This window comes from Euleptes europaea, chromosome 3 (assembly GCF_029931775.1).
Source record: "Euleptes europaea isolate rEulEur1 chromosome 3, rEulEur1.hap1, whole genome shotgun sequence".
NCBI classification, from domain to species: Eukaryota; Metazoa; Chordata; class Lepidosauria; order Squamata; family Sphaerodactylidae; genus Euleptes; species Euleptes europaea.
Window position 1 is genome coordinate 60,940,207 of NC_079314.1, and position 17,478 is coordinate 60,957,684.

The following is a 17,478-nucleotide window of genomic DNA, read 5'->3' on the forward strand; positions in this document are numbered from 1 at the left end:
CTCAGCAGTCTAAAGAGAGAAAAAATCACACCAAGGCATAGGGGCCTGCATACATAATGCAATATTCACAATCTAATGCTTGTGAATTTTTGTCAGAGAGGCTCACCACCCACTAATACAAGGTATTGTTTAGAAATGGTAGCACATTTGGAGGTACCTAGGGTTTTCTTGTTTTGTTTTGTTTTTAGCTAGCGTGGTAATGTTTTGTGCATTTATTGGGGATTCCCCTTCCCCCACTGTATGCAAGCAAAAAAGAGTATGGAGCAGCCTAATAAAGGCATACATGTCCATCAGCTGTAAAGCTTTAAACTTGGCCCACTGACTTGAGACTACTCTATATTGTATGTGTTTAGCATGTATAAATTGGTTATCTGTATCACATGTGTTGAACAAACAGTGTGAGCAATGGAACCATGATTCCTTGCCAACCACATATATGCTAGTTTTGCTACTCCTGTAAATGCTGCTGTTTCGATGGATTAAAGAAATATTTGTGGAAAAAATGCCCTAAATTCAACTATGTGTTTTTTTTTAATTCATTTGTAGCATTGTATCCTTAATCTAGTGCTACTTTGGCTAAGTTTCTGTTACTTGAAGGGCTTCTTCACTATATGATTTTTGCCAATTAGGGCTCAAGTTGTGAATATGAGGCCATCATAACATCACATATCCAATCAGATTTGGCTGTGTGACTGTCACTATGAATGGAGGGAACAGGGAATCCACTCCCATTGCTAAGATAACTGTGCTGATGCTCCCTGCATTCCCATGGTGAGCTGGTGGTTTCATTTCCTAGTAGAGCTGCACAACATGGCTTTTGCTCTGATCCAGCTCTAATTGCGCATGACTAGTTTAGACAGAATTTGCAGGGGAATGTGCATCCAGATGAGCATCCACATTGTCTCACATTCCTCTCCGCAATCTGCTCCAATGCGTTAAATAAGTGCAGTCAGATCAGGGCTAGGAATTGTTAACTCAGTTGCGTTTTCAAAGGGATACAATTCTGTTGCGTTTGCAAAGGGATATAGTTCTGTTCCCTGAACCCATCCACACTTGCCAGAGGATACATAAAAATGGTGGGGTACTGTGTATTTTGCATGTTTTGTGCGCACTTGTTGTGAAGTGTGAACCTGCATTACAAAACAACAGGGGAATAGATATGGGTGGCTACTTTTAACATGCTAAAGTACACTGCTCATCTATATCATATGAAGTGGCCCAAAGTTTTACTGATTTCAACACACTTGTTTCCTGTATATAGGTTCACAGTCATTATCATAAAAATATCTTCAGATAGAAATAATTGAGTACTTTTATTGGAGATGCATGGCTTCCACTGACCAAGGTCTGTCCTATGCATCTCCTAGCAAATAGAAACATGAAGTCTTTGTTTTCTATCACCACTCCCATTGTAACTGTACTTGTACCCTTCTACATATACCGTAAGTGTATAACTATATTTAGCCCTGACCTGGATAGGCTAGTCTGATCTTGTCAGGTCTTGGAAACTAAGCAAGGTCAGTATTTGGATGGAAGATGACCAAAGAATACCAGGGTCACAATGCAGAGGTAGGCAATGGCAAACCACCTCTGCTCCTCTTTTGCCTTGGAAACAGGGTTGCCATAAGTCAGCTGCAACTTGACAGCAAAAAAACAAAACACAACTGTATTCAGAATTGCACTATTAATCTACTGTTAGATGTCACTGGACTCAGGCATAATTTTGCAATGGGATGTCCTTATCTAGGATACATACTTGTGATTGAAGGAACAATCCTAATCAGGTCTATTCAAAATCCTATTTCAGTCTGTTCAATGGAGTTTACTCCCAAAAATGTTCTTAAGATTGTGCCATTAGTAATGGCACATCTGGAAAGTAATGGCACCTGGAAAGTAATGGCATTTGTTTGTCTGAGGATTGTATTAAACATTACAGATGGCAGGAAAAGCTATGTTTTAGTATTTAGTAGGTTGAGCTACTTCCTAGTTTTTCCATATAGGCTGTCTGAAGAGACTGTGAATATATATTCAGGGAAGTGAATTCCGTGGTAATTTAGAAGGAACTGAGGGAAGGCTGTTCCCTTCTTTCCTGTTGAGCTTTCTGCCTTTGAAAGGTAGGTGAAAGCCATGAAGGAAAGCATTCCTTGCTGAAGCGTTCAGAATTTTCTCTGGAGCTGCCAGTCACTTATAAATAGAAATGTGTTGGGACTAACCAATTCACACTGTACATTAAAGATGGTGTATAGAGAAGTGGAGAAAAGAGTTTGTTAATCTTTTAAGAGAGAAGAACGCATTTCTCTCAAAATACCCCACAAATTAAGTGTGTACTCCTAACTTACTATCGTGTTCTGCTATATCTGTATAAGGTACTACTTTTTCTCACTCAAACAGATGGTCACTTATTTGAGAACTCTGGATGGTATCCTTTAAAAAGTTGTCTTTAATGAATGACTTAGAAATGAAGAACCTTCTCAAAGGAGGACACTGTGATTGCAAAGCCTTGCCCTGACCTTTTTTTTTTTTTTAAGAACTCGTCTTACTTAAAAGAGTGGGAGGCTCAGGTAGATCATTGCTGGGAAACCTTGCTCTATCTCCTGCCATGAAAGCAACTAAAAAGTAATCACACTCAGTGATAATATGTAGTTGCATTAGTGAAGGAATACCATGTACCTGGATAAGAGGGCACTCCAAATAACTGGGTTATGCAAAAGTATCTTATTGTGCTATATGGATTTAAATTTAGAAAATAAAAGCTCGAGATCCACCTTGACCTATATTCATTCTCTAATACTGTGATTCTCTGAATCTGAATAGAATTATATTTGGCATTTGTGAACAGTTGGGATATTTTCAATCTGACAGTTATTCTGACACCTTGCCGTCTGGATTCATTTCCCCTGTGATGTGAAGCAGGAGATGGGAGGGACATTGGTAAGACCAAGTGATACAGAAAGTATGTGCTCCATACAGTATGCCCCATCCAACCAGAAGAGTTAAGCAATAATCTAGCCAAGAAGAATTGTCCCAATAGGAGTGTGCACAGCATTTTCATTTCCAACCATTCATTGTACCATCTTAGTTATATCTGAATTATATATATCCACAGATCCTGTTTATGTGAGCTGTTTCATACTCTGGGGCTATGCTTTGCTTGAACATGCTGGAAAATGGGCAGGACTTTGAAAGGAGAGATAGTGGCAGAGACTATAGCTTTTCCCCAGATTTATTGGCTTTGCCGACTGGAAGGGTGATGGTGATGATAGATGCAATTGCTAGCTATGTTGTATCCCTTTCCTCCCCAAGACATACATCCGCAGGGAAGTGTCAACTATGGCAAGCTTATTAATTGCACATTCTGAAAGGCTTGGAAGGGGCATAGAAGTAAAGCCTAGCCACCAGTCACTACAACGTCCCTCATAATAGGCATGGGAGTGTGTCTGAAGGGGAAAGAGGCAAATTTTGTTGCGTGCTTGGCAGATAGACGGCAGCTGGTGGGGAGAGTAGTTTTTAATGTATTTATTTAAATATTTATACCCTGCTTTTCTCCCCATTTGGGAACCAAAGCAGCTTACAACATTATTCTCCCCTCCTCCATTTTACTTTCACAGCAACAACTCTTTAAGGCAGTCTAGACTAAGAGAGAGTGAGCACCTGACAATCACCCTGCAATCCATGGCAGCTGCTAATGACTTTGTAGGGGAAAAGACAGGCAATCAATCTGCCACTTGTATATTAAGATAGCAGAAGAATCTACTTTTAAACAAAATGGTGCATGTGAGTCACAGGAGCTAAACCCTGTCTCTCCCACACCAGTGCTTTGGGCATTTTTTCCTTGTGTTGGTTTGAACCAGGCTGGAAGAAATTGCTGCCTGATAGTGCTTAGAATGCAGTTCACTGTTTAGCTCTCCTCATCAACTTGCTCTGCTGGATTTTTTAAAAATAGCCCACTAATATTAAGAATTCTGGCTGAAAAGAAGAAAAAGTCATGAGTTAGTGTTGTCACATCTCCCTGTGCCCAGGCTGCACCGGAGACTTTAATTTCCAATGATAAAATGGGGGTGCTTTTTTCCTATTTCTCTGCAGTTTGAGAAGGGACATCATTTTGGTAAAGGGCTCAATCTGTGAGAATTGCACCCCAAGGCAAGGAAAGAAGTTACACCTGGGAGTGTATTTCTGCATTGATACCAACTGAAAACCCTTGGATTAATTAATGAGTTTGTGTAACTTCAACAGTGATATGGTTAAAAACTTACAAAAGAACCAGCTACAAATATGAAGTGGTATTTGCGTATCCCTGTTACAAATGAAAGGTTAACTGGCCCGTAAAGCAGGTGTATTCTGCTAGAAATCAGAAAGATGCAAATGCCATCAGGTGCCTAGCACTGAGATCCCCACCACCATTTTGTACTCCAGTCTAGATCCTTTGAGATCCAATAATCCACATAGTGGTCATTGGTGGTTACCTTTTCCATGATGGCGGTTCCCCATAAGGATAAGATGGCCATGATACCACATCATTTGATTGGACTGCTGGTGTATCCTAGGCTTCTTGTGAGATCTCATCTTCAGATGATGCTTGTTAAGCCACACACAACATGAGGCTCCAAAATATAACTCTGTCAGTAATAACTCTGTCAGAAACTCTGTCTTACAGGTTGGCAGCTAAGTCACAAAGAATTAAGAATGGAGAGCTTAACAAGGCAATTTGCGAAGTATATTGCTAGTGATCAGCCTTAGTGTTGGGTTTTCATGAACAGTTGCGATATGCTGGGCCACGTTTGAGCTACATGTGTAATAACACACTTCCCCCTTCAATTTAGGACAGGAAATATCTTGATAGCTCAGATATCATTGTGTAAGGAGCTCAAGTAGCAGTGGACTGTTGTGTACTAAGAACACAAAAGTCAATGCATATTCTAGTTCATCTGCAAGCTTCAAAGATTACACCAAGCCATGTAATGGCTAGTTATACTGAATAAACCAAAACGTAAATGATAAGAAAATGAAACAAACTGTGAACAAATTGTATTTTAGTTAATATATGAAATGAACAAGAATATGCTTCCTATTTCAGCTATCCACTTGACAGATGAAACTAGTGCAATTCTTAAAATGTATTAAGTTACTAGAGGTAGGCAATGGAAAACCACCTCTAAATGAAAGTCTCGTTACTTGAAAACCCTATGGGGTTGCCATAAGTTGGCTGTGACTTGATGGCACTTTCCACCACCACTTTAAGTTACTGCCAATGATGGTTGTGCTTAAACTCAGTCAATATAGTTGATGTTTAAATTGACGATTGCTAATATGCTTTTCTTGTTCAGGAATTCTCATTGAATTATGTTCCCTGCTGCCACCCAAGCAGAGTGTGTGTATGTGTGTGTTTAAATTTAATAATATGATCAAATGAAGGTCAGAGAAATTCTGTGCTGAAATGATGTGTGTCTGATTTTGTCTACATGACAGTAAACCAGTTAACATGGAATATTTGGATTGATTGGATTTAAAGCTATGTATATAGGAGTTCTTGATGACTGCTTAGCAGGTGTTAAACATGCTGTTGATGGAAAGCACATATTTTAGGAGATTATTTCACACATGCGTGAATTCTACTTTGTATTTCAGTTCTTGGTGATTTATATTGGAAAGTATGAATGGTCTGTATTGGTACGTTCATGCTTGAAGTGATTCTAGGTGCTTGGACTGTTTTGTCTGCAGGTGTTCACCTATGATGTACCAGTTCTGGCAATAAAGAGCAGATTGAGCATATACTGTGTTCTGTTACTGTGAGGAAAATAAAAATACTGTGCACTGCAAGGGCCAGTCTGGGAATTTGGCAGAGATCTACCATCAGCTTATTCATTAAAACTGGCATTAACTGTCTCTTTTCCTTTATATATTTAATAACATTGTTAACATCTGGTAATTTCCTTTTTGTTTGGAATCCAATATATGTTGCAGCCTGGCCAGCCCTATTATGTGGGGTATCCGGAGACAGATCCCCAAACATTTTCTTTATTGCTAAGAATCAGCCACAGTATGTATGTGCCAATCTGGGAAGAAGCCCCCAAAATTTCTGCTTGGCCCCAAACGGTGACCAGCAAATCCCGTGATAGTCTATGGAGGATAGGTGAGTCGGCAGCAGAAGACAAAAAACTGGATCACAAAGTAGAGGCAACAATATATAGACTCTCCCATCTGCCTTCCCATTGGATGGCTGTTTTTCATTTCACAGCCAATGTGGCCTCATGCTTCATTTGAAGAGGGACTGGGGCAAATCAATCCCTGGCTCAATGCCCATGAATGCCTCTTTTGCAAAAATAAAGCACTTTAGTCCCAGATTCACCCTGAGTGTTATGAGACCCAGCTTCGAAGAGTATCCTATAAAATTGTATGGTCGTGTATAAAATTGTATAGTCATGTATCTTGGCATTTTATAACTTGATTTAAAAAAAATATCTGTATCCTTTGGTTAAAATTGTATAAAATTGTATAGTCATGTATCTTGGCATTTTATAACTTGATTTAAAAAAAATATCTGTATCCTTTGGTTCTGTATATCATTTCCTGTGGGCCACTGGGATAGGAAAGGATACATACACAGATAAATGAATAAAGTTAGTGAGACTAACCCTGTTTATCTTTCAATACTTCAGTTCGTTAATACATACAGATAATGAATTAAAGTCATGTTCATTTACAGAAGAGTTCCATAATTCATACAAAATGAAAATTATGATGATGTAATTGTGACTGTTTTTACAAGTTCATTCCCCCTTGGCCCCTTCCCAAAAATCAAATGAGGCAGGGGTTGACTGTGGTGACGTTTGCTCTGGCTTTGAAGATAGGGTGTGGAGGAGCTATTAAAGCGACTCATCAAACTTGGTTAGTTGTATGTGGCTTTCTTTAACTTTTCTTGGGGCTTCAGTTTGATATGCAGTTGTATTGTCTTAGTGCAGCTAGTTAACCATTGGCCGTGTTAATCATTTCATGTACTGTGGCGCTGAGTGAAATGATTTATAACAGGGTGCGTGTGAGAAGCAGAGAGGGAAAGAGAAAGAGAGAGAGATTCACATTGATCAATAGTCACTGGGAGAAGGAAGAAAGCCAAATGTACTGAACTGAAAGGTATCATCTATCTAAATATATCTGCCTGCTTGTGTATGTATACAAAAAATGTCTCCAGCTCTTAAATGAGTAACTGATCGTGTGCAAAATTCTCTTCTTGCTGGTTTTGATTGGCTGGAAGTTTTCCAGGCTCAATTTATGAACTCTGATCAGCCTTTAAGGAGTGAAAATATAGGGCCAAATTACATATTATGTGTTTTTACTTTGTGTGGGGTGATGTGTGTGCCCCTCCAATGAGACAGGAGAACGAGCACTACTGGGGTGTGTAACTCTTTTCCTTATGAAACTTTCCAATTCTAACAGTGCAATCCTAAATAGAGTTACACTCATTGACATGATTGGGCTTAAACTCTGTTTAGGATTCCACTGTAAACTGTTGTTGGGGGGATATACGGGTGGTTCCTCTTCTACAGGAAAATGTTAGCTTTGCCATTTAAAAAAATAGGGAAAACCCAGTAGTGAAATATAGTGAAAACTTAGAAGTAGTGAAAACTGAACAGTACAATTTGGGCTCTTCATCTGAAATTATCTGGAGAACACTGTGGAGCTGGGAATAACATTCCCCTCATAGAAAGCAGAATTCTGCTATGTTTGTGTTTTACTGGGGGGCCGGGGACAGCTCATGTAACTCTTCCCATTCTTCCCCTTAGGCCCTTTATACTTTATGCTCATGACAGGGTTTGGTTTCATCTTTGTTTCTGGCCACAGGCATTTTAAAAATAAATAAATATACATTAGTAGGCAGCACAGCTGGAGGGGACTGAAATTACAAACGTCCTCACCGCAGTCCTTACCAGTTAGTATCTCTTCAGGGGTGGCAGAGACCATGGTGGTTACCTGTCCGTCCCCCAGTAATTGTGGAGCAACCTCAGCAGCAGGTATTAAGTTCCAACGAGGAGTCAGAAATTCTTAAAGTATCCCCAAGACACCTCTTTTTTGTTTGAGGGAATGGATAAAAAAGCTGACAAAAGCCCTCAGTGCAGGCTCTGTGGTCCTGCTGCTGTCTCTTTATTATCACAATGATGGCTCTTCTACAGCTGCTATCCATAGATCTTCTAAAGGTGAGTTTAGATTGAGATGGGGCTCCCTGGGCTCATCTTCAGTACCTGTTTTTGACAGTAGAGAGGGGATATGTTTTGGAATATGGGATATGACAATAAAGATAGTGCTTTTATGCAGAGTATATTTACCTCCCTATCGAGAAACTTTAAGAAACCCAAAAATATTAGGGGGGAAGATTCCTGCAAAGGCACAAGTTTAATTTCTGACATGTCCTCTTTCTAAGTGCAGCTTACCAAGGGGTTTAATAAGGGTTTAATCCATATTACTCCCTGGACTAAAAGTATTGTGCTCTATCTGCTCCAGGCACATCCCTGTTGCAGTAAGGTGCATCCTATTGACACACAGGCTTTCCCATCAGTTAGAGGAGTCTTGGTATATGGGTAGTTGTTGGTTTTGCCCATTTGCAGGTTGGCACCTGCAGAAGGCCTTGTTCAAATGAGTGAAGCTTTTGTGGCAGAGCATAAGGGTAGAGACTGTCTTGCAGATATGAGGGACTAAGGCCATGAAGGACTTTGTATGCAATAGCCAATACCTTAAATTGAGTCCGGTAACTGATGGGCAACCAGTGTGACTGAAGAATGGGAGTAATATGCATGCTCCATCTAGCTCCCAATAATAGCCGAGCCGTAGCTTTCTGCACCAATTTGAGTTTCTGCTGTGATTTTGAGGGGAGACCAATGTACAGTGCAATCCAGTAGTCTAGTCTTGATGTCACCATGATGGCACATTGACCTTGGGTTTGAGTGGTCAGTGGTCAGACCATGGTTCAGGATGAATCTGCAGTCCTGAAATCAAACCTGCCCTCAAAGGTTCAGTGCAAAAGATTAGATCGAAGGTGTGACCTCTTTGTATGTGTGTGTTCAGTACTTACATGTAAAGACTTTTGCATTAATAACTATAGTTTCCCACACTAAACCAATAGAATTGGCATGTATAAAAATCTGATATATATATATATACACACATATATTTCAGATGTATTAAGCATGGATTCTAAATAACAAGGAAGAACATAAATCTTATACAGTTTTTATGCGTTCAGTATCTATTTCCGTTTTACACAAGTATCAAGCCAGAGCGGTCTCCATTGTACATGTTAATTCAATTGTTATCATTCATATAAAGAATGGGTGGAAAAGAGACAGAACAAGTGTGTGTGTTTTTTAAGAAAATTATGAGCACAAAAATACATTTTGGCTTACTATTCAGGAGTTAAATAATGGTGCTTCTGGTAGAAATGTGCATAGCTTTAAAATCCTACATATTAAATATAACTTGCTCCTGAGTAATATAGAACTGGATAGTCTTTACAGTCTATCTCCATTAAGACATAAAAGATAGAAGTGAATTTTCTGAAACTGACTTTAAAATAAAGGTATATAGGGATTCTGATTGGCATTCACATTTTATTTTAAACTATAGTGTTGATGGGATCTGTCAGCAGTTTATGAACTGGTAGCATACAAGTTTAATTCCATATCCTGATCTTAAGGATAATGTTGTCTATTTACATATTAGAAGTCTTCCAACTAGTTTAGGGGATTATACTACCTATTTTCTTATTTACATTTCCCCCTATTTGATAGGCTATTTAAGTTTTCTCCAGGGGAACTGACCTCTGTCGCCTGGAGATCAGTTGTAATATTGGGAGATCTCCAGCCACCACCTGAAGGCTGGCAACCCTATGTTTAATTCCTGTAGATGTAACTCTTTTCTCATTAATGCAACTACTTGGCCTCTTCCTGTAACTCAGTTTATGGACATCAGGATGTTTTGGTCTACTCTATAGAGAAAAAAGCAGTTTGTAGATGACTGGCAATAACAAATTCATCTGGAATTGATTATAGAGCATGTTTCGTAGTGTCTTTACCTCTGCATCCTACCTAGGGTAGCCAACATAATTTCCCTCTTTTCCATTTTATTCTTGCAACAACCCTTTGAAGTGAGTTCAGAAATACCTGGAGATTTTGGGGGGTGGAGCCTGGACAGGGTGGAGTTTGGGGAGAGGAAGTACCTCAGCATAGTACCATGCTATAGAGTTCATCCTCCAAAGCAGCTGTTTTCTCCAGAGGAACTGATCTCTGTAGCCTGGAGATCAGTTGTAAATTTGGAAAATCTCCAGGCCCTGCCTGGAGGGTGTCAACCCTAACCCTACCCAAAAATACCTGAAGTGTCATTTATTTATTTATATCTCATTTTCCTCCCTAATGGGACTAAAGCAGCCTACAACATAATTTCCCTCTCTTCCATTTTATTCTTGCAACAACCCTTTGAAGTGAGTTAGGAGAGAGCCAGTGACTGAGCCAAGGTCACCCAGCGAGCTTCCATGGCAAAGTGTGGATTCAAACCTGGGTTTCCTAGATCCTCGTCTGACGCTAACCTAGTCTGATACCACACTAGTTCTCATGTAAATTTTGAATGTCCTGAGGGTATCTGGGGTCACACAACAACCAATCTTATCAATTCAATAAGGAGCTCAGTATCCTGGACCTGAAGCACTTTGTCCTATTTTGTAGACAGATGTATTGAATAACAGAGTAATATTTGTAGTGGACAAATAGCAGCCTGTTATGATTACTAGTCTTCCTTTATACGGAAGCTTTATATGGTGCCAGTTTTATCAGGAAAGGACACATTAATGTTGAATGATCTTAACTTTTGGGGGTTTTAAGGTTTCATATGATGCAATAGAAAGCAATAAATAACAATAGTATGGGTTGGATTCCACAGATAAAAATCTCCACTGATGGAAGGAATTTCTGTCAGCAGAGCAGGACTTCCTCCCCTCCCCCTCCCCCCTCCACAGCCTGAAATGTCCTGTAAATGCTGCTTCTAAGGGACAGGGGCATGGAGGAGCCCTGTGGCGCAGAGTGGTAAGCTGCAATACTTCAGTCAAAACTTCTGTTCATGATCTGAGTTTGATCCCGACAAAAGTCAGTTTCAGGTAGCCGGCTCAAGGTTGACTCAGCCTTCCATCCTTCCGAGGTCAGTAAAATGAGTACCCAGCTTGCTGGGAGTAAACTGTAGATGACTGGGGAAGGCAATGGCAAAACACCCCATAAACATAATTCGCCTAGTAAACGTCAAAATGTGACGTCACCCCATGGGCCAATAATGACCTGGTGCATGCACAGGGGACTGACTACCTTTACCTTTTTTTAAGGGACAGGGGACCCCCAGCAACAGCAAGAGAGAGGAGGTGGAGGTTTGTAGCAGGAGGAGGGAATTGGTGAAAATCCCCAACCCTTCCACCAGTCAAAATTTCAGCTGGATCCAACCCTATTTGTTGTAGCATCTAGGCATATATAGCAATTCTCTCTTGGTACCCTTGTTATGCAATTGCCCATAGCATAGTGTGCATGCTTCAGTGCTATGTCTTGTCCCATTATAAAATATTTGGAACCACTGCTTCTCTTATTCCTTAAATGTTGTATGACGCATAAACTATTTGAGAAATGAATTTGAGTTCAGAGAGGCAGTTGAGAATTCACTTGGGTCTCAGGTAAGACCATCAAGGTTATTTTCCCTTTCAACTTGACTCATATTTGAAGTGTAGTTGCAGGAATCCTGTTATTGGAAAATATGCTATGGCATTAATTCAAAATCAGACATCAGGGGCCATAACCAAGCATCATTCTGCATATAAAACTCACATCAGCCTCATTCGAGTTTCTGCATACGGAACAATGGCAATCTTTGACCCTTAACATTTAATTTTATTTTATACAAGATAAGGGCAAAGTCCATCTTTAGATGCATATTTGCTGCTCCCGCTGCGATTAAGTCATGAATACGCATCTGAACAGGAATTTTGCTCTTAAGTGCCTACATATGCTTTTCACCTTACCAATCATGAATTAATTTTGATAGCCTCACTCTCTAATTTTTGTCTCTCTCTTCTCCTCGTCTCTCTTTATATTTTCTTGTTCTTGCAGCTTTCAGGTAGCATTCTGGATATATACAGCAGTGACCAAGCAATGCCAGCTACAAATATGGGTCTCACCAATACTTCCTGTCCATCTACTTTGCCTGTGAAAAGGGAAATCACAGGTAATAGATGTTGGCATAGTGTAATCCTTTTGAGAATCATTGTACTTGCTTTTCAAGAACATTATGATGGAAATGTTTGTGATATATTTAGAGCAAAGGCAGACCTATGTTCTAAGAGTGGTGGAAGCCATTTGCATACACAAGCTTAATGCAGAAAAAAGTTACTCTGAAATGCAATAAATGCATGCCAAATCATATCTGCCACACTTTACAACATCTGCCTGTTTTGACTGTATAATACTAAATAGCTGCAGTGTTTGCAGAATACATATATCATACAGCCACATTTGGATGTGTTCATTTTGACTCTTAAAGCTCTAAATGGCTTTCCCCCTATGTACTTAATGGCCCTATCTATCTTCCTCCCCCAAGTAAAAACCCCAGTTCTGTTTTCATCAATCCTGTTTTTTTCTCTGCAGCTTTAATTTTAATTTTGCTAATGGCAGTTTTAATGAATATGACTGATTGTTTTTTAAATGTTTTGCATTGTGTATAATTCATTTCAACAGATTAGGTCCCATGGAAAGTTTCAGCTATTGGAAAGGTTTTTCCAGCTCCCCTATTTCACTGCAGAAATGCCCCCCTCCCGGTTCTGCTTAGGGATCCCTGTTGCCCAGGAGCAATATTTTGGGGTTTATTTTGGGATGCAGCCAGGGCAACCCATAGTCTCTAGGGTTTTTTCCTACTTCTTGTTGTTATTGGGCCTGGGAAGTATGATTATTAAAGATATTTTAGTTGTTTTTAATGATTATGTTTGCTGACTTGGGAAACAGTTTCTGACTGATGGGTGGGATATAATTATTTTCAATAAATAAATTGAATAAATAGGCAGCAGCATCTCATGTGAGTCATCACAGACATTCTAACAGGGGTATTAGGATGTGAATTTGTACCTTGCTTGCCTTTGGGTCCTTTTAAGTACAACTTGATTTTAGGGTTTAGTTTTATACCATTAGAAGCCAAAATATGCATGCAATCAATTCTCTTCCCTTGAACAATTTCTTTTTGGCAGCATGATGTTCAAAGAGATCACTGTTTAGAAGTTGTCTAGATAGAGAACTTGACCATATCTCAAGCATCACTCATTGTAGTGCATATTTTGTCTTGGTGAAGTTGAAAGAACTTCATGATCTTCTTTGCTAATTGCATAACGTTCCCCCACAATGAGACGTGCTTGAGCACTGCTCTCTAGATGCACAATTCCCGAGCAGTGATTTTCCTGAGCATTGCACTACTAAAAGGCCTAATTATTTTATGAAACATAGCTAATTTATACATATTTTTGGCTTCTGATCAATAGTATAAATACATTATCATTCATTACATTTGTTCTTGGTTGCCACAAATTGCTCTCTTTAAAGGTCACAATACAGCTATTCAAGAAAAATCCGTATTAATGGATTAACATTAAAAGTTACATTCATCCAAAGAATTCTAACAACCATGTACAGTTTATCAGTATAATTGTAAGGGAACAAAGAGGGGTTATCCCCTCTCATGCAAGTATTTTAGAAATATGATTATCTTTTTCATGATGGGATAAGGAACTCAAATTCACTTTAAGTTAATTTAAGACGTTTTCCTCTCCAGTGTAAAGTACAGCAAATTAAAAATGTTTAAATGCAGAAGACTTGTGTGTGTGTGTGTTGAGTGCCATCAAGTCATTTCCGACTTATGGCAACCCTATCAATTAATGTCCTCCAAAATGTTCTATAGTTAACAGACTTGCTCAGTTCTTGGGTGTACCAACAAACAAACAAAAACCCACAGCTGAAAATGGCTGAAAAGAGCAATGTTAGGAAACTGCAAAGGCATAGCAAAGTGATCCTTTATCAATCTGGGAGGGTCCATTTTCAGAAAACTTCTATATAATGAAATGTGCTCATAGTAACAATGCAGAAATATTGGAAACTTTAACCAAAGAATGTTTAAATAGTGTTTAATTTCTGTCAGAAACAGATACACGAGCTATGGCCAAGGAGAGGCAAAAAAAGGATAACCACAATCTCAGTGAGTATGTTCTACATTTCCGTTGTCACTAACTGTTGTTAAGAAACTCTACAAGAATAAGTTGTTTGCTAATGTTGAAGAAAGGTTGCAATGTTTCTTTTCCAGAGAAAGTATGTTGGAAGAATCCGTGTACATGGAGAAAAGCCTCCTCCCCATTTCCGCTAATGACATTTACCATTTTGTTTACTTTCCATAGCACTTTTGCCTTCTTTTTCATCCACTTATTTGAGAGCCTATTTATCAGAATCATGGTGTGTTTATACAATCTGTCCTGGTTAAACACAACCAGTTCACAACCAATACAATGCATATGCATTTTATGGTTGCCCATTCACACACTTTGGAGAGATTCTTTCAGAGCTTATTTCAATCTGCTTGACTTTTTACCATCTGAGAACATGGCCAGTTCATGGCTCATCACTGACTCCAGGCCATTTATGCATAAATTAAATAGAACCAGTTCTAGTACAGATCCCTCCAGACTTTGTCAAAAGGCTTTTATAAGTCAAAATATGCAGTTGATGCTGGTGAGGCAAATCAGCAGTTTTACATTTGAGTTCTTTAAGGGTTAGGATTGTTTATGCCAAATAAAGGTGTGATTTGAGGGTTAGGATTGCTCATTTTTAATTGGCTCTGGAACATTTCATCCACATTTGACTTAGTTCTTCAGATGCCTGGCTATCTGTCCAAAACTGTGATGACTGATGCAAATAATTTTTCAGTTTTTCTCAGTTTCCCCATCCTCTTCTTTGTCATCTGACTATCCAATCACCTTCTTGTCTGATTAGCTGCTTTTCATTTATTAACAGAAATCATTATTGTCTGAAAGTCTTTAGCAATATTCTCTTCATATTCTCTTTTTTCCTTGCATATAACTGTGTATAGCAATCATGATGTGTGCCTGCAGCTGAGAGTTTTCTAGTTAGGCTAAGCTGTTGTAAGTTCTTCATATAATGAGTACAGGTAAATTTAAAATGTGAACATTTTACAAAATGGAAATAAAGCAACATATTGCAATTATTGTTTCCTAAATCAAAGAAGGGGAGGAGAGGCAGCATGATATAGCCTGACCTCAACAGATCTCAGAAGCTAAGCAGGGTCAATACTTGGATGGGAGACCACCACCAAGGAAGGATCTGCAGAAGAAGGCAATGGCAAACCACTTCTGCTTCTCACTGGTCTTGAAAGCCCCTTGCTGGGGTCACCATAAGTCAGTTGTACCTTGATGGCACTTATGTATGTAAATCAAATAAATGTATACATGACTTGCTGTGAGACATTTGGATGCAATTCATTTCTAGCTATTTTGTACAGTAATTTTTAAAATAATAAATGGAAGCTTATGATACATATTGGGGTTTGCAAGCTGAAAGTTTAAATATTTCAGTCCAGATGATAACAGATAAATAATATGCTCATTACCTCTTTTCTGCTTCCTATAATAATTTTCCTGACACAAAAAAGCACACATACCATGACAATTTCTTCTGTATACACCTACCTGATATTTGAAAACTGCAACAGAACTCATGCACCAGGTTGTCCTGTGTTAGATGAGTCTTTTCAATGGTGTCACTAAGACGCAACAGATTTGTGATTTAGAGGGCAATCCTAAGCAGGTCTACTCAGAATCCTATTCAAATCTAGTCAACTAGGCTTTGCCTCAAGTGTTCGTAGGATGACACTAAGACACTAAACGTCTCTTGCCTTGAAACCCCTATGGGGTCACCATAAGTCAGCTGTGACCTGTCAGAACAAAAAAAGGGGTTAATCTGCAGAAAGCCTTTTTACAATGTAGAAATCAGCATTAATGTTTGCAGAGCAAGCTGCTGTTAAAGACATAGGAGCAGGGGCCAGTTGAAAAATTATTCTGTTTGTGATAGGTACCTTGAGAAGGAGTTGCAAAGTTTAACTAAAACATTAATCTTTTGCTTTTGGAAGAAGAAATTTAACTTCCTCTACCATGTCCACCTGGTTCTCAAGGCAACAGTGGTCTTTGTCTATTTGGGGTTGCAGCAGCTTGCCCCATTGCCCAGCCTGCCTTCCTCTGCCGGGCCTCTTCATCCACCCAAACCTCTCCTTCTGTGCACCCATGAGGGAGGGAAGAAGAGTAGGCAACAATTAGTGCCTTTCTGCCACTGATGTGCCCCTCATATGACATCTTCCCCTGCAAGCTATTTGACTGCCTCTGCCGGACTCCGTGTCCACCTGGATCATGTGGAAGTTACAGCTGCAGTGACTTTTTAGAAATGTCACCAGATTAGTCCCAAAGGTAGCTATCCCATCACTGAAAACTGTTCTTTTTTGGCCTCATCACATTTCTTTGTGAAACAACAGACAAGCTATGACACAGGGCCTGTTCTTTCCACTGAACTTCAAGTCTAAGTTTGTCTTTATCTTGGATAAATACTTTTTGGATGAGGTGATCCTTTGGGAAGTTTGAAAAAGAAAGTTAATTTTAAATATCCCAAAACTGTTTCAATATCTTCAAATTACATTCAGTTGTTATCACAATCTCTTGTTTTCACAGTTGAAAGAAGAAGAAGATACAACATTAATTATCGAATCAAGGAGCTTGGAACACTTATCCCAAAGTCTAATGATCCGTGAGTTCAGCTGTCATTTCTGTCTTCATTTCTCCAACTTAAACACAATAAGAGAGAGAAATAATAAAATTGATTTGCTGGATGTTAGGTTTGAACTGGGCAGTCTGTTTTCATGTTGGTTTTTCTTCTAGCAGACATCTAGAGGTAGTTCTCTACGTTTGTGTCTATTGATATATGGTGACTATCTACATAATTCTGCTGGTCCCCATGGTAAGACATATTAAACGTTATAGCTGTGGGGTAGAGAACTTGCCACGGTAATACCATGCTCTGAGTCACTTGTGCTGTCCTTGTAAAATTGTATGGTCAAGTAAGTTTATAAGAATAACCAAAGTATTATATATGCAGGATTTTATAGAGATGATGGTAAATGGTCAGTCATAACTGTTCCGTTCCATGGCCAAACTTCTCATTCCTCGCAGATGTGTATAATGAAGTCAATGCCACTTTTAAAAAAAGAAAAGCAGCTCTGGAGGATTATTTTAAGTGAGAATCTGTGTGTGGGTGGGTTGCGGGTATTTAACCTTTGCCCTACCCTATTTTTCCACTTCAAATTGTGCCCTTGCACCAAACCTGCTTTTCTTCTGAGGGACCCCAGAACACTGTGCCCAAGAAAGAAACA

At 39.2% G+C, this 17,478-nt stretch overlaps 1 protein-coding gene across 1 annotated transcript in view; it reads left to right on the forward strand.

Annotated features, from left to right (window-relative positions):
* Positions 1–17,478, forward strand: part of TFEC (transcription factor EC) — a 70,933-nt gene that overhangs the window by 46,007 nt on the left and 7,448 nt on the right. The window contains exons 4-6 of the mRNA XM_056846856.1: positions 12,126–12,240; positions 14,194–14,250; positions 16,781–16,856. Of these exons, the coding sequence (XP_056702834.1) occupies positions 12,126–12,240; positions 14,194–14,250; positions 16,781–16,856 (248 nt within the window). The remainder of the gene's footprint in view (positions 1–12,125; positions 12,241–14,193; positions 14,251–16,780; positions 16,857–17,478) is intronic.